The 25,111-nt window shown below is 49.7% G+C and overlaps 10 protein-coding genes across 10 annotated transcripts; 5 read left to right on the plus strand and 5 right to left on the minus strand.

Annotated features, from left to right (window-relative positions):
• Positions 1-52: 52 nt before the first annotated feature.
• N7457_008115 (ankyrin repeat domain-containing protein) lies at positions 53-1,165 on the minus strand (the record flags this gene model as incomplete). The annotated part of the gene is made up of 1 exon (XM_057179158.1): positions 53-1,165. The coding sequence occupies one exon, from the start codon at positions 1,163-1,165 to the stop codon at positions 53-55; it is 1,113 nt and encodes a 370-aa protein (XP_057027544.1).
• An 864-nt stretch (positions 1,166-2,029) lies between these two features.
• Positions 2,030-3,547, minus strand: N7457_008116 (Zn(II)2Cys6 transcription factor domain-containing protein; the record flags this gene model as incomplete). Its single annotated transcript, XM_057179159.1, has 3 exons — positions 2,030-2,734; positions 2,791-3,438; positions 3,491-3,547. The coding sequence occupies 3 exons, from the start codon at positions 3,545-3,547 to the stop codon at positions 2,030-2,032; spliced, it is 1,410 nt and encodes a 469-aa protein (XP_057027545.1).
• A 418-nt stretch (positions 3,548-3,965) lies between these two features.
• On the plus strand, positions 3,966-5,093 carry N7457_008117 (uncharacterized protein; the record flags this gene model as incomplete). The annotated part of the gene is made up of 2 exons (XM_057179160.1): positions 3,966-4,090; positions 4,145-5,093. 2 exons carry the CDS (start codon positions 3,966-3,968, stop codon positions 5,091-5,093), a joined length of 1,074 nt encoding a protein of 357 aa, XP_057027546.1.
• Positions 5,094-7,120: 2,027 nt separating this feature from the next.
• N7457_008118 (uncharacterized protein) lies at positions 7,121-7,523 on the plus strand (the record flags this gene model as incomplete). Its single annotated transcript, XM_057179161.1, has 2 exons — positions 7,121-7,218; positions 7,283-7,523. The coding sequence occupies 2 exons, from the start codon at positions 7,121-7,123 to the stop codon at positions 7,521-7,523; spliced, it is 339 nt and encodes a 112-aa protein (XP_057027547.1).
• Positions 7,524-7,666: 143 nt separating this feature from the next.
• N7457_008119 (NAD(P)/FAD-dependent oxidoreductase) lies at positions 7,667-9,008 on the minus strand (the record flags this gene model as incomplete). The annotated part of the gene is made up of 2 exons (XM_057179162.1): positions 7,667-7,859; positions 7,918-9,008. The coding sequence occupies 2 exons, from the start codon at positions 9,006-9,008 to the stop codon at positions 7,667-7,669; spliced, it is 1,284 nt and encodes a 427-aa protein (XP_057027548.1).
• A 227-nt stretch (positions 9,009-9,235) lies between these two features.
• N7457_008120 (fungal specific transcription factor domain-containing protein) lies at positions 9,236-11,386 on the minus strand (the record flags this gene model as incomplete). Its single annotated transcript, XM_057179163.1, has 5 exons — positions 9,236-9,727; positions 9,783-10,675; positions 10,737-11,047; positions 11,098-11,190; positions 11,358-11,386. 5 exons carry the CDS (start codon positions 11,384-11,386, stop codon positions 9,236-9,238), a joined length of 1,818 nt encoding a protein of 605 aa, XP_057027549.1.
• A 1,067-nt stretch (positions 11,387-12,453) lies between these two features.
• N7457_008121 (SNARE domain- containing protein) lies at positions 12,454-12,986 on the plus strand (the record flags this gene model as incomplete). Its single annotated transcript, XM_057179164.1, has 3 exons — positions 12,454-12,479; positions 12,591-12,699; positions 12,828-12,986. The coding sequence occupies 3 exons, from the start codon at positions 12,454-12,456 to the stop codon at positions 12,984-12,986; spliced, it is 294 nt and encodes a 97-aa protein (XP_057027550.1).
• A 4,788-nt stretch (positions 12,987-17,774) lies between these two features.
• N7457_008122 (arrestin family protein) lies at positions 17,775-19,806 on the plus strand (the record flags this gene model as incomplete). The annotated part of the gene is made up of 5 exons (XM_057179165.1): positions 17,775-17,836; positions 17,890-18,033; positions 18,088-18,406; positions 18,464-18,889; positions 18,946-19,806. The coding sequence occupies 5 exons, from the start codon at positions 17,775-17,777 to the stop codon at positions 19,804-19,806; spliced, it is 1,812 nt and encodes a 603-aa protein (XP_057027551.1).
• A 1,404-nt stretch (positions 19,807-21,210) lies between these two features.
• N7457_008123 (PH domain protein) lies at positions 21,211-22,850 on the plus strand (the record flags this gene model as incomplete). Its single annotated transcript, XM_057179166.1, has 4 exons — positions 21,211-21,336; positions 21,407-21,532; positions 21,586-22,197; positions 22,269-22,850. The coding sequence occupies 4 exons, from the start codon at positions 21,211-21,213 to the stop codon at positions 22,848-22,850; spliced, it is 1,446 nt and encodes a 481-aa protein (XP_057027552.1).
• A 393-nt stretch (positions 22,851-23,243) lies between these two features.
• Positions 23,244-24,406, minus strand: N7457_008124 (uncharacterized protein; the record flags this gene model as incomplete). Its single annotated transcript, XM_057179167.1, has 2 exons — positions 23,244-23,859; positions 23,916-24,406. Coding segments are annotated over 2 exons (1,107 nt in total), but the record flags the coding sequence as incomplete, so codon positions are not given.
• Positions 24,407-25,111: the final 705 nt, after the last annotated feature.

A 25,111-nucleotide genomic window follows, 5' to 3' on the forward strand; every position in this document is an offset into this window, starting at 1 on the left:
CCATGGCACATAATATCACGAAGATCGTTTGGTGCTATGCAGAGTAGATCAATCAGATTGGTTGTATCCCTATTCCCAGTTCAACCATAGCTTCCTGCAAGTGGAACTTATGGCTGTCAGATTGGTGCTCGAGATTCTGGACAAACATTTCACTAGTGACCCCCAATTCAATCAATGTAACGATCATTGGAAGATTCCTTTCAATGATCGCAAATCCCAAGGCATCAGCCCCACGCCGAGACATATCAATGCCTTTGGAAAGAACCAAAGTGAGTAAAGCAGGATTCTTACCGACTATTGCAGCGTACAGTGCATTTGGCGCATCAAACACCCAGCCACGCGTGTAAGATCCATGAATCACCCTTCCAAACTTGTCTTTCTGAACTAATCTTGGGCGTGGTCTTGTGGGTACTTCCTCTGGGCCAATATCGGACACAAATCGCAGCCCGGCGTTTGGCATCGGATCATTGACATCGGCGCCATTCTTGAATGCAAAGTCAACAATGTCGACATTGCAATGCCAGAGTCCCTCGTACAGAATCGTATGGGCGGCTTCTTTGATGCTCAGACCTCGATCACCACTCTCGAGGTAATCAAACAGAATCTCAAGCGCTCTCATCTGACCACGAGCAGCAGCATACTTCAGAGGGCGTCGCAGCTTGAAGGAACCAATGAATGGGTCCCCTGGTTGGGAAAGTAAAAGAGTCATGATATCGACATGACCATTGCCTGCAGCCTGTCTCATCGGGGTTTCATAAAGGTCGTCTAAAAAATTGGGGTCGACGCCATATTGGAGCAGAAACCTGACACAAGACAAAGAGCCAGCTTCGGCTGCTGCAGTCAGAGGATGGGAAACTGGCCTGCGTGGGATGAGATCGAGCTCATCAGGACTATCTCGAGGCCTCAGATAAGACTTGAATCTGTCTCGCCGAGAAATAGTCGCGCCAGCTTCCAGAAACTTGCAAATGGTGCCCTCCATGTCATGGGAAGCTGCCCATAAGATGATTCTGAGATTGTCGTTTTTCGAGTTGGTTTTGTAGAGCTTCCCATCAAACAGAAACGCAAAGCGCCGGCTGGTGCAAATGAGAGCATTGAGATCTCTCTTAGAATCGAGATTCTTCTCAATCACGAGAATGAGCTCTGTTGGCAAAAGAACGAACGACATGGTTGCTATTTGCAGAAGATATGTTGAGCGACTGGGTGTCAAGCAGTTGAGTCTGCTGGAACAGCCTCCAGGGAGACGATTTTGCAGAACAAAGGATCAGGACGGCTTCAGGTGCGATTAATTCACGAAACGAATCTGATTCAAGAGATTCAGATGGTGTGGGAATGATAATGATGATGATAGGATTGGTTTGAATGAAGAGATGAAAAGAAAAGCGACCAACAAGAGAAGGAAGGAAAGGTGAAGAAGAGCATTCAAACCGATGAGGTTTGACGGGTTTGTTTAGGGCTCTATCGTCGCCTGCTTGATTTTGCGAAGCCCATCATATTGGTCGCGAGACGTGTGACCTATACGTGCGTACATCTCTATACATCGATGTTGATCGTAGCATCGGGAAGGAACCTTGGAAGACTTGGAGAACTAGCAAGCCCTAACTCAAGGGACTCTCTACCCTGGATTGGAGGCATGCGACCATTCATTCCGTTTATCTTCATCAAGTTCCTGCAGTTTCACCTTCATCTAGACTCGAATTGCCTAACCCGGACCTATAATCCGAAATGTTCAAACCTGGATCCCATAGATGATATTGGGCATTGGGATTGTCAGTCCCGCATTGGTCATGGTGATATTTGGAAACTTAGAGATGATCTTTTACTATACTAGACGCAATACATATAGGATAGCAAATATAGATTGGCATCTTGACAGCGGGCGGCTAAGCGTGCAGCTGCGAACAAACAGATTGCAATCTTCGTTATTCATTTCGGATGTTTAATATTTCCAGATTCTATTGATAGATTCAATTTTTGCTGTACTATACCTACAAAATCAAGACAATTCATTGTCTGATACTGTATGGCTATCTCACACCATTCTATGACCCCATTGGGACTTCCCTGCTGTAAGCCTAGAACTTGATCCCAGCCATAAGCTCTCACTCGCACATTCCATATCTCGGGATAGATTCAAACCATTGTGGAATGCGAAGTCCCCATGGTAGTCAATCAAGGCAGTTTCAACCATCGACCGCAGTTGAGGCTCTGCAGTAATGGCCCAAGCCACTGACAGACACATAAGTACGTAGCCTGCACCGACAGGCCTGTATACATTAGACTCCTGGGCATGTATGAGAATTTCTTTGACAAAATCCCTAGCTTCCATCATGCAACTGTAGTCACTGGGGTCCAGTGCCTGAAGCATGCAATTGAAAAAAGATGTCACCGCAACACCAATCCCATAGGTACGGTGATAATGTGCTCGCAGAATCCGGCTCATGAAGCTTTCCGGCATGGTATTGAGTTCGGAAGTCTGAAATTCGATTGTTCGCGCTTTCAACTCGGCCACTATTGATTTACATGTCTCATATATTGGTCGAATTTCTTCCGTCAGAGGGGTTAAATCCTCGTAGTTGCGTATGGCTCGTTTGCCACGTTTCATTATACTTGGTGCTCGTGCTAAACATCGCAGAATTCGGCCTTCGGGAAGAGCTTGATCATAGTCATTGGCGACTAGGGCATCCCACTCCTCGGCACTTAGGTCAATAGCGTCATTATATAGACCCTCGAATAGCTTGGAGACATCATCAGCAGAGCTTAGTGAATTGATGGGAATTATGTATCATTTACCACGCATCCTCGTAGGGAGAGGAACAGTTTGCGCTCAAAGTCATCGCGCGGCCCGAAGTTTTTACGCGCATGTAGTATGTTGGCGGCGCCTTGCGCATGCCCTGTTATTACTTGATCATTTCCGACAAGTGTTTGGCAAACCAAAAGTACCATCACTGCACATAGTGTGGTCGAAGAGCTTGCTTGATACGGGTCGTCTAGATAGACTTTGAGTGTTCGGAGGGCGTGAGAGTATTTGGCCAATGTCTCGACCGCAGCTGGCTGGCGGGAGCAGAATCCTTTATGGGCAGTAGTCACAGCATCAACTGCACGATCGAGGGCTGCATTACTCCCAAGTCGTCGAGGTATATCCTCCATAAAAATCCCAAAAGACCACCACATATTGTATCGGAGATCCCCAGTCCGTTTGATGGCCGCGACAAACGAATGGGCCAGTGACGTCATATCGTTTCCAGGACATGCTCGGGGAATTTCAAACGACGGGGTTTCTTTTCTAGTTGTTCCAGATCTGGGGACCATAACAAGTTGGCTTTGGTGCAGATTGGGCGAAAATCGTTGCTGTTTGAACTTGTATCGTTGCTGACCAGACCCCACACAGCTTATTTTCAGACGAGTACATCGCCCACATGTGGGTTGTTTCTCGTCGCACTTCACATATTGTTAGATCCCTCGATTTCTGCCACGAGTCTGGCGCACGAACCTTTTTCTTTTGCTTGCGACAGACGTCACAGGCCCGACCTGATGGGACCCCCGGCATAGTGGAATACTCCCAGTGGGAAGCGGAGCGTGGATCTCAAAATAGCCCAAGCCTTCAGGAACGGGCTTAGCGAGGACAGGGAAACGTAGCGAGTACCAAGGGCAAGACGTCACCAAGGACAATAGAGACCTTCCAAGACCTTCAGCGTGAGATTCTCTAGATGCTGAGAGCGACTAACCGCTTTGAGTCCGATGTACCGCTCTGCAGGGCTGAGTTGGACGCTGGTCATTGGCCAAGTCATCCGCCATGCCACCGGTGGGCAGTGAAATGGCGTTGAATCGACGCCCATCGACGACAGTGCGCTCTAACCCGATCTGGACAAATGTAGCGCTTCGTATTGTATAGATCGACAGGCTGGCTCTTGTATATTTAAGACCCAGCATCTTCAAATCCAATCTACAATTCATCAGACTTCACCATGGCATCAAACACTTCAGATGCAGAGACAGACAACCTCTACTTGTACAAACCAAGTCATTTCCTGCCAGCGATCTTTGCAGCCCTCGTTGGCGCATCCTTCTTTGTACATGTCTATCAGAACTAGTCAGTGTCCGCTATGCAATTTGAAACACATCAAATATATCTAACAACCTCCAGTCGCTACCGTTTTTGGCGCGTCACCTTCTTCATCTGTTGGGGTGGAGCCCTCTTTACAACCGGCTGGATTATGCGCTGCATCTCGAGCTTCCACCCAGAGAACCTCAACCTCTACATCGCCTCCACAATCTTCATCTACGTGGGACCTCCAGTCTACTCGGCCGCCGCATACAATCTCGTCGGTCGTCTCATGAACTACCTCCCAATGCACGCAGTTCTCAACCCCAACCGCGTCCTCATATTCTTCGTCTACGTCGGTGCCGTCGTTGAAGCAATTACAGCTGCAGGCGCCGCCAAAAGCGCAACAGCCGGCTCCAACCTAGACAAAGCCAAGTCCGGCGGCACACTCGTCACTGCAGGTCTTATCCTCCAAGCTATCGTTGAATGCTGCGTGATAGGGATCGTCGCAATGGTCCACGCCCGCTGCTCGAAAGCCCGGATGCTCTCCCCAAATGTCCGCATGCTCTGCATGACCCTTTACGGAACATCGGCTCTTGTCCTGTTGCGGTGTATCTTCCGTGCCGTCGAATCATTCGAGACATTCGGTAAGCTCGGTTGTCGAGAGAACTGCGGGCCGATTCTCAGTAATGAATGGTATCTATATGCGTTTGAGCTGGGTCCCATGCTCATCTTCACCTGGTGGTTAAACCTGATGCATCCCGGACGGAATCTGCCCCGCCAGAAGCATCGGTATCTGTGCCCCGATGGTCGGACGGAGCGCATGGGTCCTGGCTGGATGGACCGTCGCTCTCGGTGGGAGACATTCGCTGATCCTTTGGATTTGAAGGGTGTCTTCAAGGGCAATCCTTCTCATGAGGCGTATTGGCTACGCCAGGACGAATGGCCTGTGTGCAAGGATGGGAGCTTTGCTATGGGGACTGCCACTAATAAGAGGGTTGTATCGTCTGTGGATGAAAAGGAGATTGCACGACTCAGCCCCGATGTTTGATTAATATAGATTAATCAACCCTACCCAGGGGTTGGTGCGCCCCAGCGCTCTATAGTTTTTCATCACTTTAGAATTTCTGAGTCTATTTATTTGGTAATGAACAACTTAATTTAACTTAGTATCACTCCGAATAAGAAATATAGAACATTGGGCAGAAGAGTGGTCCAATTTCCGAGTTTCGACCACTTTGGGCACATATCCGTCTTCGAGCCAAACCCACCCCTTTCGGGCATGGGTCTATCACTCTCAATAACTAACGATCGACACAAGATCCCTTAGAACTTAAGATTCCTCAGCCCTCCAACTAGCTCGAGGGGAAATATAAATATAGATATAAACTATGTAATTCGTACAAGAGTACTTTAATTGATGTATCAGTTTATTTTATACGAGACTAAGCGGGTTCATCTTGAACAATGTCGCTATCCATAAAATCCATGCAAAAGATTCAAATGTCGGATATCTCTCTAAAGACTCATGATATCATACCAGAGTTGATCTAAACCAAGCAGGCTCATCTTTAACCAAGCAATATAAAATGAAAATCTCCCAAGCTATCATAGGGAATCAGAGAATCTCGGAGACACGATAACCAATACGGAGATACATTTTATATGGCATTATGTACGGAGTACCCTGGAAAAAGTACATGAGTTCCGGGATCTTATGCTTTTCTTTGGTAATTGTTGTTGAGAGTCCACATGATACCTAATGAGGTAGGTAGACCCATCCTCGAAAGAGATACGGAGTAGTCCGTGGCGTGAAGACGGATAGTCTACTCCGTATTATAGTATACCTATCATACTCCGTAGAGTGTTTGAGACTACGTCTCACACCGATACTTTAATTATTTAGAATTGATGTTTCATAGCAACCTTAATTAATTCAATCTCATTTTCATCACGGAGTACAATTAACATTTTCAGTTGTTTGTTAGCTGGTTCATTGAGAAAACGGATGTTATGGCTTTCGATCTAGTTTGTGCTGGTTGTATTGGTGTAGTATACAAAGGATACCTGGTCTTGAAAATGACAAAGTGATGAAAGATGATAAAATGCTGGGCCACCAACCCTATTCAGGGGTTAAGGTGCGGACACGATCAGGGCTATCCACATGTGCAGTTTTAGTGCTTACTGGTCCTCCCATCGCCCTGTTTGTGTGCAGCGTTTGGCTTCTTTTACTTTTGTCGACAGCAAATGGCTTTTGGTACCCAACCATGCTCACATAGACGTGATTTCTTTGGCGGAGTTCATTTTGGCCCTTGGTTCCTCAACCTTGATGCAAGCATCGATATCTGGGGAGACTGTACGGATTAAACAGAAGTGCCCCTGTCTCCACAATGCGGGATAAGCGCCCAACGGCTGACCGCTAGCTGGCAGCTTGGAACGCTTAATATCGGAGGGATTGACGCTGACGGGGTCTACGCTGGGGATCCACCACTCAGCTCCTGCGGCCGCTTCCTTCGTTTCAAGATCCGGTGTCCTCCAATCGAGGCTATAGGAGACCCTCGATTGCTGTGTGCTCTCTATCTCACTCCAAGGCCTCATATCAAGGCCTCCAGATCTAGTTCACAAGTATTGGCATCTTTCCAAGACTCCACACTGATCAGGCTAATGCCAATAGCGTACGTCCTTCCCGGCTCTACGGAGTATACCCGCCGCCAAGAGTGTTTCCAAACGCATAATGGGCGTTGAGGGCTTGATTTCTCAAGCTGAACAGTGGGGCCATATATTCCGTAGGAGGCGGTTATTCTATATTCGGAGACATCCAGACTCGTATGGAGATGATTTTGGACAGCGGTGCACACCATCTTTCAGCCCGCCATGTTTCCACTCCCAATAGACACGGGTGTAGCCAATGACCACGGTCTCTTCATGTATGAGTTCATACTAGTCTCCATTTCCAAGCCTTCCTGAAGGTATCTCGACTTCTATAAGAACCCCCAGAAACCCCGACTTCCAATTCTCCCAGCACAACCAATCCAATCCTCGCTACAATCAAACCATCGAACCACTCCAGCAGCCAATATGCACTTCTCCATCTCTGTCATCGCCACGGCCCTGATTGCCGCTACTTCCGTTCAGGCAGCCTGGCCCAAGGCCAACGAGTACCGCAGCACTAACTGGTAAGTAACCTTTTCCCCATGCTTTCTCCGCGTGCCGTGGTATTGAAGCTCACGCTCTTCTTAGTGGCGGGAGCCTCAACTATGGCCATCACTCGCTCACCCTCACCGATGTCACCATGGACGACACCACCGGATCGGTTTACCTCTCCGGCGCTCACTGGATGGGTTACTCTGACAAGACCTCCAATGGAGGCAAGTGCTCTGGATCAGCTTTGGGTGTGATGAATGATAAGTGCAATGCACTTAACTCCAAGTTCTCCCGCCGCGTCAAGTGCGTCCGACGCGTCAACCCGTCAGGGGTTTGATGATACAGCATATGTTTTGTTTTGTATATACCACGAGGCCGAGGAAATAAAGAGTAAAAAATGCTCTATGTTCAATAGCGAAGAATGTGTTTTCATCTCATCGTGTCTAGCACTACTCCGTATAGCTTCATGGCATTCAGTGCTTATAGCTTGGCTTGTTCAAGCGGAGTGAGCTTTCGTAGCGGGGGACCTGCTCTGCTTCCATCGCCGGCCATGGGTCCCTCCGAGTCACCCTGGGGTGGGTTCATTCTCCATTTCTGTCGTAATTCTTCAGGGGCTTTGTTCTCGAAGCAGTCTGCGATGTATTGACCGAGGACAGGAAGGAATTTGAAACCACTATGGTCGGGTTAGTATGAGTCATACCTTTCGAAATATTTTCAGGGTGAACACTTACTGTCCTGCACCACCAGTAGCCATGAAAAGACCTGGGATGTTGGGGTGGTGGTCGATGATAAAGTCGCCATTAGGGGTATCGGTGTACCAGCACAGACGACGGTTCAACCAGGGACGATCACCTAGCTTGGGGAAGAACTGACGCAGACCATCGCGCAGCGATGCATCCGCATCATCGGGAAGGTATCCAGTGGCCGCGTTACTGGTTTCGAACTTTGGCGATGAGAGTGACTTCTGAACTCCGTCCACATTGACAGTAACATCGGTGGCATACCCATAGCCATGGCGGGCCAATTTGAGGACATGTGTGTCCGGGGTGGGCGGGAATGAGAACACACCAGAGCTCATGTTGATAATAACCGGGATCTTCCTCATCTCAAGAGCTTCTTCCTCGGTCAATTGAATGAATCCAACAGGCTGACCAGAAGACGAAGCCGCTTGACCCATGTTCAAGAGACGATTCGTCCACGCCCCAGTGCTCAAGATGACCTGTGAAGCAAGCAAAACCTGTCCCCCGACAAGGTTGACACCAATAACTCGCGAACCCGCCTTCCGAAGGGAAATAACAGTGCCGCGAGGCCCGGCAATGATCGAAACTCCTGCCACAGTACACTTGGAAGCAAGCTGCTGGATACTCCCGGCAGCATCGGCCCAGCCACCCTTGGGATTGTGATATCCACTCATCCCAACAAAATTAGCCTGGACGCTGGGGTATAGTTTGCGAAGATCCATGGCGTCGGGAAGCTCGTCTACTTTGCCACCTGCTTCCCGAATAATGGCTTTGGACTTTTCCATGTATGGGTTGTTGGAAGTTTCCGAGATCATGGCGAATCCTGATTCGAAGAACTGATCTTTATATTCGGTGGTCCATCCAGCGTATGCCTCCCGAGCCATTTGAGCGTAGACTGGGTCTGCATAGTCGGCACGGATAATGCGCGAAATATCAACACTGCTTCCGTCCGCTGATGGCGGTACAAACCGATCGACGACTGTGATATTGGTGTATCCGCGCTTGTTGAGCTCGAGCGCGGTCGAGAGACCGAAGACGCCGGCGCCCACGATCAAGATTGAATCATTCTTGGCTGTAGTCATTTTGTGCGACAGATTGATGGCCAACAGGATATTGAGTAGTTATTGTCAAGCTATAATCCAACGGGGAACTCGCTTTATAAAATGCGGAGAGTGGAGGCGACCTGGGCGGCTGCATTCCGGGTCTTGGCGCAAAATCGAGACGGACCCGGGCCGTGTTCCCCGTATGAGCAGGTGAAGTACTGAGCACAACGATCCGATGTTATCCACATGGATATAAGTAGAATGACTCATGTTGGATGAACACTCAGCCAATCTTCGAATGCCCTCCCATAATCTTGAAGTTGCAGTAACAATGTGTCACCACCGCTAAAGTCCATCTGAGTGTCCCCTGGAAGCCCTCCAAAACCCATCGTCGGTGAAGTCTGACTCGGGCCCTGCATCAGATCCTCAGTCTGTTCCGGTGGGTAGGTGACACACTCAGGAGCTACCGTCTTATGGCCTGAGATTCCGGCAGACCCAATCAAAGAAAAGTCACGTTCGGGGATAGCGCCTGCAGGAGGCTCCCCGGAGAATCCAACACTGTCTTTGGCAAGTTCCGGGCCGAAGATATCGCTTGCGGGATCTGATGTATTGCTTGCATGCGCATAGACTAAGATCTTCCACAATAGCTGCAAGTTCACAGACCATTTCTGACGAGAGTTTGTTCCTCCTGGAGTGCTATTGTCTGTCATGAGGCCCCCGGAAGATACGCTATCGCGGAGTTGTTGTAGTTGATGAGCCTAGAGAGAGTATTAGAATCAATAATCAACGAAAGCAAGGATTATTAAAGCTGACCTGGCGATCGATGTGCGGCCACCTATGACCCATGTTACGCAGGAATCTGAGGCATTTCTCAAATCCGGTTTGCGCCTTTCTGTTGAAGGATTGGTCCTCAACAAAGCTATGTTGAAGGTAGATAGTAGCAACGATCGCTACACAGTGTCCTATCGTTGGGTCGGAGACCTCGAAGTTCTTCATCTCGATAAGCTCGAGGAAATGAACAACCCAGCCCGAGTGGAATGTCAGCTGCTCAAAGGAATTGCGGAGAAATGACTGAGGCATCGTCCTCCGGAAGTTGCGAAGCCGCATGGAGAGTAGGAATGGGTGGTTCACCAGACAAGGTACAGCATGCCAGACTAATTGGAAGAACAGCCATGGGCTCCAATAGTCGCGACGGGCCTGGAGCTCGGCGGGCGGATGATCCTGGAAGCGACTTGCATGGAGCCGGAATCTCAATGGCATGAGACTCTCGTGCTCACAATGTCGGAAATTTATCATAGTGTAATCAGAGTTCGGAGACCATGGGGGATGGGCGTCGACACCCACATGACTAGCGGCATAATTACATGCCATCGCCCACAACTCACTCGTGTAAACGCTGCTACCATTGATTCCAATGTCTGGTTTAGAGTCACCGATGTTACCACGAGCATGGTCTTTGCCAATCATTGTCGATCCCAAAGGAGAGAGGAGCTTGCCAGTCTCTGCAAGGGAATCCAACCCGACCCCTGTATGTGATGGTAGACATCCTTGAAGGTTTCGAAGCATGACGAGGCTTACATGGCAGAGCTTGCGTTCATCCCGTTCGGTTTCTAAATTGCTTATGGACTCTAGACCATTTACTCTGAGATTTCTCATGAAATATGTGGCCAGTCTGGTATACGAGCCTGCGCGAATGACATGTCCCGCTGAGCCGATGAAGCCCAATGTTAGAACTCATCACAAATACCCCGGGGAAGAATACTTTACCTGTAAATTCCAGCATGCTGAGGAGGCAAAGAGTCTGAATTGTGGACAGTTCCACAGTACCTGATGCTAAACGCATCATGACGATCTGAGAAGCCCTTTCTGTTTTTCTCTTGATCTCAAGCTGGACGTCCTTGTCATTGACTCCTTGCTTTTTGAAACGGACCCCAAGAGCTTCAATGGCCAGGAGGAGCTCAGGATCCCGCATCTTCAGGGAAGCCACAGAGGACCTGTGAGGAAATAAGAGGAGGGGCTGGGCGTTACAAAACATGAGATAAAGTTCGGCATCTGGCACTTTAGATGATCCATTTCCGCTATGTTCGTCAGTCAACGTTTCTGTATGCAAGTGCCAAATTTGACTTACATTGAAAGGTTCTCCGGAGGTGGAACCACTGGAACCTGGGAGGACGAAGCATCGGGGATAGCAAGCGAAGATGGCTGATTTGAACTGGATCGCCTGCGGCTCGAGTCAGTCAAACACAGACAGACATACCATGTGAAAATCAGTATGATAACATACACAATATATTCCATCAACTGCTCTAGCTTTCCTTCAATGCCAGAAATGCGTTCTTCCTGTATCACATTAGGACCAGTCTGTGCATCTGCAATAAACATACGTACCACCTTGTGAGAGTACGCTGACCCTTCATCGCCTATTTCAACACCCGAATACACACATTTTTGGCCTAATCGCTCGCAGTACGAGCAATTCGGCTTTTCCCCAGGACAACGCGACTTTTTTCGGCTAGAAAATTATCAATTTGATTGACTTGCAATTTGACACAGGGTTTTTGCCTACCGACAGGGTTCACAAGCTTGACGGGCCCGTTTTGATGGTCTTTCTTCTTCCATCGAAGCCATATTGCTCACAGGCCATGCCCAATTTTGGGGAAACGATGTTGTTTAGCGGATCTCAGTAGCTATACAGATCATCTTCCTGCTGCCAGGTGGGGCTTCCCTATCTCCGTTGCCAGTGCTCTTCTCCAAGTAGATCTCAGTCCGGCCGCCGATGGGGTCACGTGATATGCTAGTATACCCCCAGTTTGAGCTCTCGGTTGCTTTACCCCGTACATGAGAAGCTCTTGAGCCTATATACCTATGAGCGTAATATCTCTGTGTCTATAGCACTCACCTGAAAGGGAACTTATATGGGATTATAATAGAAACCTAGGTCATTGAATCTACGGTCTGGGCACCGATGTGCTACGATACCAACACGCTCACCAAATACTATCTACCTAATACGATCATACTCAGAACATTGCTATTAATGCTTTCTAGTAAATCTTGTAAAAAGCAGGTGGAAATATCTACACACATGGATCTCGGATTAGGATTTCGATATAAGTGGGCCCGAGTCAAAGCTCAAGCTACAAGGTAAAGTACGCGCGCTGTACTCCATATATGATATAGATATGCGGGAATTATAGAGCATGATTCATCCAATATTAGAGAAAAGGCAGAACAGGAAGTCTCTGAATATTTCTATTTCAAAACAATGAAAATCGCACAGTGAGTTGAGTGCCCAAAGCCATGCGCTGATGATCGGTGGTCATGTGATCTGTCACTGGACTGACGTCGGCTCCGATTCCTGAAGCTGTTGGCCACACGCCTCTCACTCATTTTCTGGGGTTGATCTTTCAATTCCGACAAGCTTAACATCGCTCTCTGCATACAATCCCGGCAACCGTTCGAAAAGAACTTGAACATATTCAAAATGAGTGACGCCTACGAACGTGAGCAGTATGTCCCCTTTCTCCACCTTGTCCCATAGCAAGTCCCTCCAAAAGGACTTGCTTTGTTGGGATCATTCCTTGCGTGTTACATGGTTCGACAGCTGACACTTTGAACCAGGCAGAATAATGCGCTCCTCAATTCGCTATCCTCCAAGGTCTCGGCTCTCCGATCAGTGACCATTGATATTCACGATAACGCACGGGATCAGGATACCCTTGACCACACGGTACGTCTCAATCTATCCTTTGCGACCCGATCATATGTCGGTGGGGATGCTTGTTTCTTATAAGATTCCCGAGACTTTTATGGTTGGCGTCCTCATATTGTTACCTTACGACTGACAATATGGGTTAGAGCGATGTATTCTCCTCCTTCTCGACAAATCTGAAAGGCAGCGCCACTCGACTCACACGGATGGCGAAACAAGGCGACACTGTTGCGGTCCTGAAAATTGCGGGCATGTGCATCGCCGCTGGTATCGTGCTCTATATCATTATTGGGTGGATCTTCTGAAGGGCTATCGCTGTCCTTGCGCCCGTATTTTCCCTTGTCGCCGCTCATCTGTGCCCTCCTCGATATTCGATACCCTTGCTGGACCAAGACTCGAATTGACAATGTTTGATTCTGCCATTGCCCCATTGCCCTGTTCTGCTGGGATGTCATTGCCTTTTGAGCGAGAACTACGCCCCACTCAATCTTAATTTCGAATGGCAGATTAGTCTGGAGGGTATTCCGGTGCTCCAGATCTTCGTCATTCGCCATCATGTCTATTGCCCTATTTCCCGGCTGCGCCTATCATAGACCTCGTGGCGCACGAGCGTTGACGACACAACTCCTACTACCTCCTTCGACCCACTTGATTCTCTCTGGACCCCCCAGGTTCTCCAGAATGATGTCTAGATGACTTGCAGCTCAGCTCTAGCCGATTGGCTTTAACTTGCATTGCGATCTCATATATTCTTTTTGTGCTTTTGGTGTGATTAATCATGTGTTTGCTAGTGAACATAATACTTGGCCCAGGCCTTTTTCAATCTTATTCGGTGTACTCCGCACCAACGTTGCTTATATTCATTGAGTAAAAGCATAGTGTGGGTCAAGTGGATGTTTTTCTAATTTTGATGTTACATTGTGCTTTTCACCAACCTTAAGGATTGACGCGGTTCCTACAAGGCCCTCTTGACATCACCACCAGAAGGCCCATTATTCCAGCATGATATATTTAGAACATGACCTCAAATCTCTTCTCCCAAAAAAGTCTAATGGTCGATCCTTGATTTAAGCTCACCAAGAGCACTAACCTAAAACGGTTCCCTGATTGAACCTTGAAAGAATACAGCGCAAGTCCTGTTCATACTGTTCATCTGTACGGTTTCCTTGTTATTTTCTGGTTACTTTGACCCAGAAATCGAATTAGCAGAGAAGTAGGTTGATTACGAGAAAGAAATACTTGTGTCGTGTGCGCCATGTGCTCAGCTTCGAAGGTTGCTCCCACAATGCTGTTTTCAGCCCACTTAACTGGAATGTTAACCCAGTACATGTCCTCGAATCTGTGTTCACTTGTGGGGAAAATCCTCGATTAATTCCATTGTGGAAGATCTGGTGAATAGAGCTTGATCGCATTGGTCAGGAAGTCCCAAAAGATCCCTACAAGTAGGGTTGTAACTTCTTTTTCCCCCTGGTGACAAACCACCAATATATCTCGGTTTAGAAGAACCCGCCACACTACAACGCGATTGAAACACTTTCGGCCCCTAGCTCTACTGAAGCCAATATATTGAGCCCGGAGTAGTCTCATCAAAAGCATCGCAGTGTATTCGGAGTTGGAGTCATTCCTCCGATCCACTCACCAAGATGTTCACATGAAGCCGAGCAGAGCATTACTCAACGCCGTCCGGATTTCGCAATTTCCAGCTCGTAATAGCTTATTTGAGTAGCCGAAGGACGCCGAATGGCGCACAAGAAGCGGCGCTTTATGCCTTCCTAGTCTGACTAGGGTCTTGGTGTCGGGGTGACACGGCGACTCAGAGTACGAAGCTATTTCAACATAGCCGATAAATTGGCGTTATCGGGCATTTCCGGGCATTCGGCGACGATATACTACAGAGTTAGATTGCAATAGTAAATTGATTTCATCTAAGAGGTAAATAGTGTCTAGAATACTCCGTATAGGAATTGAGTATGTGCTAGTATGTTCATTCGGCATAACTCTCATGAAGCCCGATCAGACCGGAGGACCAGATCTAGATCACCGGTAAACCCGATTCAGCCGAATCAGGGCCCCAGCCTTACCAGGTGCATAAATCCGATACCCTCAGTGCGAAAATTCTTTTCTTGGCATAACCTGATCTCTTTTAGTTCCCGCTCTAGACATTGCGACCTCCGGGCGATCACCGGCAAAATAAGAATCATGTCTTGCATCTCGGCACAGGAATAACCGGCAAAAGATGTTTTGGCAAGGTTACCCGTTAACATGGGCTTTTTCTCTTTGATTTATCCCTCGTCTCGTTGTATATTTATCCGACGCCTGAATTGCCTTATCCACGGATTGCTTTTTCCAGCCATGTGGTTTTTTTGTCTGATTTTTTAGGTGGGTCGGATCTCTCGCGTGCGATATCTCTCGAGCTGGCAATTGGTAAAGACCCTGGGTCCCACTGTCTGGCAGGTCTTATCTGGCAATTTCGGTGAATATCAATTGCGCTGATAAGCTTGGCTGTCATTTATAGATGTTGTGGTATTGGCTGCACGTATTGTGTTTCAGGGTTGTGTGGGTTCAACGATGTGGCTTGGTCCTTGCATATCTATATTGTACATGTAGGTCTCAAGCGTTGTTTTACAGGCACATCAGTTCCACAGTATGCGTTGCGCTGTTGTGTGACTTGGTTGCAGATGCATGTAGACACGTACTCAGTACTCAGTACTCCGTACTTCGTACCTACATGTATGTAGGCGAATGACACATCACTACATGCACCAAGACGCGTACCTTAGAGATAATAGGTCAGTCATGCTGACGACAGGCCTGTTCCCATCAATTCAGGTACATACTACGCATTATACACCGAAGAGTCCCACAGCCCTGACATTGGCCGGGATGATGCAATCCGAACCTGAAAGGTGAAGTTCTGGAACTCACACCGGCTGCTCGAACAGGAGCAGTTGAACAGTGGAGACCCTGAAAAAGTTCACCGTCGATCTGCTTGTCGCAGTGGGGCTAGGAAATCTTGAAGCTCCTCTAATTTGTACAACATAGATTGCAGATTTTGAGACATTTATCTGGGTTCGGTTTCTAGAATTCGACGATCGCTGCGCTATAACACCCTGTATGCACTAGTGCAGCATATAGCGTGATTGAGCTGTCTCGCTAGTAGGTACGGAGGACTCCGTACCTAGATGGCACTGCCAAAGGGGGCTCTAGACCTTCGAGCCAACAAAGCTATGAGCTTCCATGGTTAGATCAAACAATTAGCTTGCCGTTGAGCCCATGTTGATTCTTGGGTGGCAATCTGAAAGGTGGGTGCTTTGAAAAAAAATGAAAAAAAAGACGCAGTCCCAAGAAAGGCGATAAAGCCCAAATATCACACCGAAGGGCTATAATCAACAGCACAGACGCTCGGGTAGATATTGTATCGGCACACGGTCGGGATTCCGATCCGGTGAAGCCCGAGTTCGATTTGCATCCCGAAGAGGCCCACGATCGGCACGGTCGGGAGCAGGCCGAGTGCTGCGTCGACAGGGTTCAACGGTGATCATGGATTGGCTGTTGTGTAGGGGGTACCTATGTTGTAAACGATATACAAATAGTAATGGAGGTCAGAAGTGGATGCCACGGTTAGCTCCACTAGCAGTTTGTGTATCTTTTCTTTATCGTTTGTTTGACCCTTGGAAAATGTAATCAATATCCCTGAATCACGGAGAGCCTATCACTTCGCCACGCCGCTGCCAACGGAGTGGATAGTCATACAGGTTCCCGCTCTTACCGCAATGCTCATCAGGGACAGTGATGTCAAGCTTGAGTGTTCGATGAGCGGATATTTCCGAATGTTCCCGAAGCCTTTAAAGATAAGCCAAGCGTGCCACCTCAAACTCAAAGGGGAGTATGTATGTACCTAGGTACATATAGATCGCATGGATCAGCATCTGCCGACTTTCATTGTCTGCAGGAAACAGGGTCTTTTTCGTGAGTCTGTACCTGGTCTTCCTAGTATGTCTGAGCAGCACCGGAGTCCCCGATGTTGTTTTAGCATGGCGGAATAAAGGGCCCAACAAGAATAAGCAGCTGAACGAGGAGCCCAAAAAGAGTAAGCAGCTGAAGGACGAGCCTCTAAATCCGAGGCCGCTCTTGATGTCAGTGGTGCCATCAAGAGCCGAGGCGTCGAGCGACGCCCGAGCCACGATTGGGGGAATGCGTATCTGCCGCCTTGGCTATATGTACGTGTACAAAGTACTCGGGCGCCTAGATGTACATGGAGATACACCGCTAAATAGGGAGATAGTTGCGAGCTAAAAGCCTTTTTGGCAGGATTTTGCTATTGTATGGCTTGACAAGGAGATGTGTGGTGCTGCATTCTAGAAGACCTCACATCCACGCGACCAAGGTGATCCGAGGTATGGCATGACGGATAAAATGGGTAAATGAAGACCCCGGAGATGAGGACGAGTTGGTAAATGGCTTCCTCTACGAAGCGCTTGAGATTTATTCGCATATTCAACCCATATCAAGCGATTCACGCATGAAAGTCAACCGAATAGTGACTCAATGAATAACACAATCATGACAACCACCTTGGGAGGTGTATAGGGCAAGATGCGATTTGACCTTCATATGATAGCGCTGACGTAAAATGCCAGGCACTCATTCACTATGATGGACCAGTTAGAATCTGGTGAGATTCTTCGTCGCGATTTAAAAGGCCCTGAGGGCCTCTTGTGCTTGCCTCGATTCATTTTCCTTCAGCCCTTCAATATAAGGCAGCATAGATCATCAACCGCGAATCCAAGGCTTAGTCCCATCGCATCATCTCCGAAAATAAAAATCGAATTAAAAAAAAAAGGAAAATCGCAAGCAACGCCGGAAACGGCACAACTCCACTCGTCTTGACAGTGGGACCCGCGAGAGTCGGACCAGGCGTATCTGGCCATGTCCCGGTAGATCAGCGCGATAGTGAAAAAACGGAAAAATACGTTGTGTCATAACTTACACATTGCTCTTAACCTTTGTCTCTTGCTCTTTCTCCTGTCCATATTGCTTTTTCTCTGCTTTCCCTCACTGTTCCGCCCTCTCGCCGTGGGCAAATTCTCGAAATGGCTCTCAGCTTCTTCAGCGGTGGCGGGAGCGCCAGCAGCGCCAAGTATTTCGACATCAGGTGAGTGGGGGACCTGCAGCTTAGCGGCATGAACATATCTGATTTCCTCCCAGACTGAACGACGAATATGTTGTCTTCCGCGGTGGTGAGCACGAAGCCGCCAGTGCTCATTTGCGGGGCACTGTGGTCCTGTGCTTGTCCGAGCCGCTCACCATTAAACACCTCAAGCTGCAACTGACGGGCATGTCCAGAGTTTGGTATGTACCGATTCAGATCCTGCAGAAGCTTCCACTGACGAATCATTTCCACAGCTGGAACCACCCGTCCAGTGCAGCAGCCGGTGGCCGTAAGTCATGGCGCGAACGTGTGTTCTATGACAAAAAGTGGACATTCCGCGAGCTAGCCAAGGGAAAGACGGAGGTTCTTCCTGCGGGCAACTATGAATACCCATTTGATGTGGTGCTGGAGGGCTCTATGCCCGAGAGCGTCGAAGGTCTTGCCGAAACATGGGTGATGTACCGCTTCAAGGCGGAGATTGGACGCAAATACGTCAAGGACATCACCGCGCGCAAACCGCTCCGAATCATCCGTACTCTGGATCCCAGTGCTCTGGAGCTTTCGCATGCAATGGTAAGCTTGAATCAGCCAGATAATTGATGGCCTCAAGTATAGCTAACAGCCCCGCAGTCGGTAGAGAACATCTGGCCCAACAAGATCGAATACTCCATCAGTACCCCGACGAAAGCCATCGTCTTCGGAACTTCCATTCACGTCGAGTTTAAGTTGATTCCCCTGCTCAAGGGTCTTCGGATCGGTCAAATTACCTCACAGTTGCTCGAAAGTCACGACCTTACTCTGAATCCGGAAGATCCCGACGCCATTCGCAACACGTACAAGGTCACCAGGACAATCCTGACCGACGAGCATCAGTTGGACGAGGACAACATTGAAATCATCGATGAATCGGCGGAGGGATATCAGTGCACGCGTATCCTAGAGATGCCTCAAACATTGACCCGCTGTCTGCAGGACACAGATACCAAGGGAATCAAAGTCCGCCACAAGTTGAAGTTCCGCATTCAGCTGCACAACCCTGACGGCCACGTTAGTGAGGTACGTACGAGGGGAAATCACTGACCACTTTTCGCAACACTAATCATCCAATCCAGCTCCGGGCCACGCTTCCAGTCTCGATTTACATCTCCCCTCACATCCCCATTGACGATAACAACAATCTTCTCAGGCAAAGCCCCCAGTCTACCCGGATCGCCGTGGATGATTTTGCGCACCAGGCACCCCCGCTTTATGGAGAGCACATGTTCGATCAGCTGTATAGCGAGGTAGATCCCAATGGCTATCGTACACCAGGCCCTGGTAGTGGCCCAGGCACTCCATTCACTCCTCTCAGTCGTAACATATCGTCTGAGAACCTTGCATCTATGAATGCGCTGACTAGTACTGATATCTCGGCTTCGGCACTGCATCATCGTCTCGTTAACCTGAACGCAAGCCCTCGCCAGCATGCAGTCACTCCCGGCGACGCAATGCATGGATCTCATTCGCCCACCGACGGGCATAGCATTCACCGTCAATTGGGCGTTCCCAATGAATACTTTGGGCCGTCTTCCGGATCGAACTCGCACAGCCATGGTAGTCCAGAATTCTCCCGGCGTCCATCCGACGAGGTGGATCACGAAGTCCTTCCCTCTGGCATGGTCACTCCCTTCCACCCCCAGTACGCCGAAGTGGAAAGTCTCAGTCGGGTCCCCAGCTATTCAACTGCCGTGCGCTGTGCCGTGCGTCCCCACGACTCTGGTCTTCCTGATTACAATGCCGTGATTGCCAGCAGCCTCCCCACTCTGTCAGTCCCGCAGTCCCCTCAGCAGGCTCATATTCGTAGCGGCCGTACAAGCGGGGTTGCCACTCCACTAGAGGTGCAGCACCGTCCCGGCTTCTTCCACTCCCGCGGCACCCATGCTGACGATGAGGATCGCAGACTTAGGCTTGCACAAGCTCGCTCCAGAACATGATGTGCGGCCAGGATACTTTCACCGACTCATGATCTCCCGCATTCTTTACGACAAACCCTTTTCCCTCTGGACCGGTGCTGGACCGTGAGATCGTCGCGAATCTCTCCTTCTTCTTCCTCTTTTCCTTCCTCTTCTCCTTCCTCTTCTCTTCCTCTTCCGCCTTCTCTCACTCTCGCCTCATTCTCCCCTTCTACGAACGCTCACGGACAACCCCCAGCATCAGCCACTTTTTCGAGTCTTCGGGTCAATCTCGGACCCCCTTCACGCAGCATTGTTCCTCTTTTTTTTCTATCTTTCACCAGCGGCATGTTTCACTTCTTACCACTTTTTACTCCCTTCCTTTCCCTCTGCTTTTCCTTCTACTGGCGTTCGGTCATAGACGGGGATATTTCCATGGTCGCACGTGGTGCTTTGTTTCTCTTTGCTTTTTTTTTTCTGCGTTACGAATGAGACCCGATATGAACCAGCTGCATGGCATTGAAACTATGCCCATCAGAATGAGCCATGCATACGAAACTTTGAGCGCATGTACTTAATTTGAGTCGATTACGACTTCAGTCTTCAATGCTCAACAAATTTGATTTTACAATTTGATGATATCATATCCCAATTAGGAAAACAGCTGTAGATCGAATTAGGTAATGTATGTACCTACCTCCTACCATGGAGGTACACCTGCGCATTCTAGTTGTTCCGGCGTCAATTGTCTTGTTTCGCATTCAATTGATGAACGTTGGGAGCACATGGCCTGTGCCACTTGTGATGTGTCAGTTTTATACATTTTATGCACGGTATATTAGCTCTGGGTAGCTCTGGTTAGAGTTGACCTATACTTACACTAAACATGTAGTTACCGAGTCTCTAAGCCGAGATCTGTGAGCACTGTAATGCACGTTCGAGGGCAGTGTACTCGAGGGGAAGACAATGTACACTCTATTTTGCATTAACATGCCACCTGAAATGACTTTGAATTAACCGAGAAATCTGGGCAGCGCGCAAGCCACGGTGAGGTCCATCGGTTACAGTAACTTCTCGTGATGAACGAGGGGCATGGTGAGGTCATTGGTGTATGCCGATCGGTTAAGAATGGCCCTCTCGCTTTGATCTGCTAGACAATCCCACATTGTGGACACTGTTAGATTAAATCGCTCCCGTGTGAGTCTGTTCACAGCGCTTCATAATGGATGTGCTGTGCTAACTAGTCCGGCTAGAGACTAGCGCTAACTCCCCTCGATTTTAGTCTTCAACACTCATACCTGACAATCCTTGATCATTCATTGAGCTGTGCCATCTTTCTCCAGTCGCGCTTTTGGCAGTGGTTGGACAATTTTGGTTTCGATTGCTGGTTGTTGACACTTGTTACTCCCTGAGCTATAATTTGCATTACCCCGCCGTTCCTCTGAAATGTCTACTGCAGCGAGCCCCGCGGAGGTTACGCTGCCTCAGCGGTCTGGGACCGTGAGCAGCGGATTCACTCGTCGTACTTCTATGAGTGACGATGAGGCTATCCCTCAAACTGATAGCAGTGAGGTGTGTATCCGCGATGTGGTGTCTCGAAGATTGGGGGAGGAGCTTGGGGCTAACAGTGCGCTTGTTTTAGACCACCACTCTCCTGCTTGAGCGTCTCCAGGCCTGGAAGCACATGATCGGATACTTGGAGGAGTATTTCTCTGCTACCGCCAAGGTGCAGAAGTCCCAATCCAAGGATTATGAGAAGATCTTGAAGGTTAGTATATTTTTCACTAGGCCGGGGCAACCGGAACTGACAAACGAGAATAGTCCGTGAACGAGCCTCTCAGGGAGGGCCACCACTTCAGCGCCAGCGAGGGCGGCGTGGCTGGTCTCTTCGAGAACATCCGTAACAACACCCAGGGCATGGTGAACATGTACCTGGAAGGCGAAAAGAACCTGAAGGTCGCCGTGCTCCCCACCCTCGAACGCCTGCACAAAGAGGTCAAGAACAAGTCCAAGGAGCTCAACACTGGCGCATCCAAGGGCGCCAAAGCCGTCGAAAAAGCCCGCGGCCTGACCCAGAAGCACATCGAGCTCCTGGGCCAGAACTCCGCTGCCTTCGACGCAGCCGCCTCCAACAAGATCGAGCAGCACCACGATCCCTACCTCCTCAAGCGCGGCATCAACCACCGCCTCAACAACCAAGTCAACGAGGAGAACAACCACCGCCAGGACATCCTCGCCGTGCAGAACTCCTTCCAGCAATTCGAAGCCCACGTCCTGCAAACCGTCCAAGGCTCCCTGGACCAATTCCACCAGCACATGGGCGGCCAGCTGGAGCGCCAACGCGCCATGTACGCCGACATCCTCGGCACCGCGCAGCGCATCCCACCGGACTTCGAATGGGTCAACTTCTGCGTCCGCAACGACGCAACCCTCGTCAACCCAGACTCCCCCCGCGCACCTTCGCCAGCATCACCTTCCCCAACATGAACCACCGCTCCACCCAGCCCCTCATCGAGGGCTCCCTCGAGCGTCGCTCCCGCGCCGTCATCAAGGGCTACAACTCCGGCTACTACGTCGTCACCCCGGCGCGCTACCTGCACGAGTTCAAGGACAACGACGACTTCCGTCGCGATCCCACCCCAGAACTCTCGCTGTACCTGCCCGACTGCATCGTCGGCGCCATCGACGGTGTCAAGTTCAACGTCAAGGGCAAGGACATCTCCAGTGGAAAGATCGGTAACGCCTTCCACACAAACACCGAGCTCTACTTCAAGGCTCACTCCGCCAAGGACGCGGAGCAGTGGTGGTCCGTTATCAAGGATGCTACCCGCGCCCCCGCTCATGTCCCCTCGGCGGCTGCCACGCCCACCGCCACCTCCCCGGCTGTTGCCTCTCCTGTCGCCGCCGATGCCGCCGGCTACCCGCCCAACTACGCCGAGAAGGAGATGGCGAACAGCCAGGCTGCTGCTTCTGCCGATGCGAAGGACGCCGCGGCTGCCAGCCCGACTGTCGGCGTTAGCCGTACTGCCAGCACGACCAGCCACTTCCACACCGCTCCTGGTGGCTCTGCTGTTGAGAAGTCCTAAGATGATTTCTTCTCGGCTTGATCGGCTTTTTGTTCTGGTTCTTCGGGCTTGCAGACTTGTGTTGCCCGTATACATAACTATTCGACATGTGCATCGCATCCCGCCCTGGAGTGGAGCGTTGCATCTATGTGTATAGGTTTGATGCATCTCCTTGGTTAAACATGATATATATCTAATGAATTTCCTTTCACGTTAAATCGAATTCCTAAAATTAGATACCAACGCTAATTAGATACGATATCCTCCAACTATCGAATACACAAAGCTGGTATATTTGTGTCGAATCATTCTACAGCTCGCACTGGAAACATCCATGGCGTAGCCTAGGTAAACATCTCTCCACACCATGTATTCATCCCTAAGATATATCGCTGTTGATGTTTTCTCGCTGCATCAGAAATCCTCCGGACTTTCCAGATCATTTAGTTTTTCTCCGAGGAACCGCCCTAGTGCTGCGCATTTAGACTCCAGCGCAAGTAAAACAGCCGGTGATGCGGAAAGGTTGAGGCTGGAGAGACGCGCGAGATCGGCGCTTCGATCGACCTCGAATTGCGGGTCGCCGTGGCCGTTTGGAGGATTTAGAGATACAGAAGTGGCTAGTGCACGCGAGCCATCACCCTGTGAGCCCTCGGGGGTCGATGTCCCATTACCAACATCGGCAAAACCATCGGTTGCGAGGGAATCGGCGTTAATCGCGCCGTTTGGCTCCGGCGCATCGAGTCTGGACGGACCAACAGCTGCTACGAGCACTTTGTCTGCGATTCGGGTTACCACCGCGACGGAGTCGCCAAGTTCGAAGACGATTGAGCCCACGTCACCTAGCGATATGGACTTTGCGGTTACGTAGGATGAAGGATGGCTCGCTGGGTTCACGCCTGTCAGATTGCCGCTTGAGGCAGTCTTGGCGTAGCATGTGTAAGCAGCGCCGTATGTAGCGCTGAGGTTGCGCAGTTGGCGCGAGGAGAGGGAGGAGCCGTGGGCGAAAACGGCGCCGTTCGTTGCGAAGACACTATGTGAAACATCGTCATTAGCTGTATTCTTGCGATGAAAGCTCAGGACCCATACATGATCGTTGTGATCTCCGGTGGGGAGAGGTTATCTTCCAGGAGGTCGCTTAGCGCTTCTGCGTCTAGCATCTTGATATCTGGGAGACCGGGAATCATGGTGTCGGTGTCGGCTTTGGTGTGATCTGCCAATGATTTGTATTCCTCCCGAATCTCGGGTTCCTCCTGAATTGGTATATGTTTTGTCCCCGAAGCGCACTCTTTTGGCGGTGTCCACGAACTGTCTTCTGGAAAGAAGAAGCAATTATCGCGATAGTCCTCGTCTTCGTGGTCGTACTCGATCGGTTCGTCAGAGTAGTCTAGGAGGTTCTGGGCGCACTTTGTCTTGTAACGGGCCCAGTAGGGGAGGAAGGTCGGTTCAAAGGGATCTTGTGAGGTAGAGGAGCTAGATGTAGTCGTCGAAGAGCAATCGGATATCGAGTAAGAGAGACCGGGGACTGGAGGAGGTTCGCATTCAGCCATCTTCACATCCACGGATACAGACTTCGCACGCTAAGATAACGTGGCGTATGTTTATTCCCCCACAGTAACAATAAGATCAATGAACAGAGAATGGAAGGGTAAAAGGCAATATTCTCATAGCGGGGGCTTGAGCAGGCAGAAGATGGGGAAGGAGGGGGGGCATGTAGCGTTTCGGACGCGTTGACTCAATGCGCATTTGGTCTTTTCAGCCCAAATGAAAAGCCAGGACAATTTCAGTCCCGTCCGGTGGCACAGAGAAAAGTGCCAGGGAGAGACATCTTTATGAAGGCCCGTACGACAGGTGTCATGGGGTATGAGGCGGCTCCGCGACAGCAACACACCGACGGTCGGGCAAACAGAGACGTATCAGGTGCATGGGCGGGAATTTGATTGGGAGAAGAATAGGAGGATAGGAGCCGAGTGCTAAGCGCGGCAGTATAAGAAAGTCCACAAGCAAAAGATCTCGAGATACCGCTTGGACTGGGACACGAAGCTGTGAAGATGAAAGCCAATGGTGGGAAAGGGATCAACCGGGGGCGGGGAAGAGGTGTGTGGAGGAAAATGCAAGAAGAGATCCACGAACCTGGGCGAATCGGAGGAATTGGGTGGGCTTAAGACGTGGTGTTCAGGTCGTGTTCAGGTTGTGTTCAGGTTGGGTTGAGGGAGAGAAGAGGAATTGGAGATGCCAACCGTTTTGGTGGAGTCCCGCATGACGTTGGATCGCTGGACGGAGTA

Source organism: Penicillium paradoxum (assembly GCF_028828445.1).
Source record: "Penicillium paradoxum strain IBT 22861 chromosome Unknown utg000007l_segment0_segment0, whole genome shotgun sequence".
Lineage (NCBI taxonomy): Eukaryota > Fungi > Ascomycota > Eurotiomycetes > Eurotiales > Aspergillaceae > Penicillium > Penicillium paradoxum.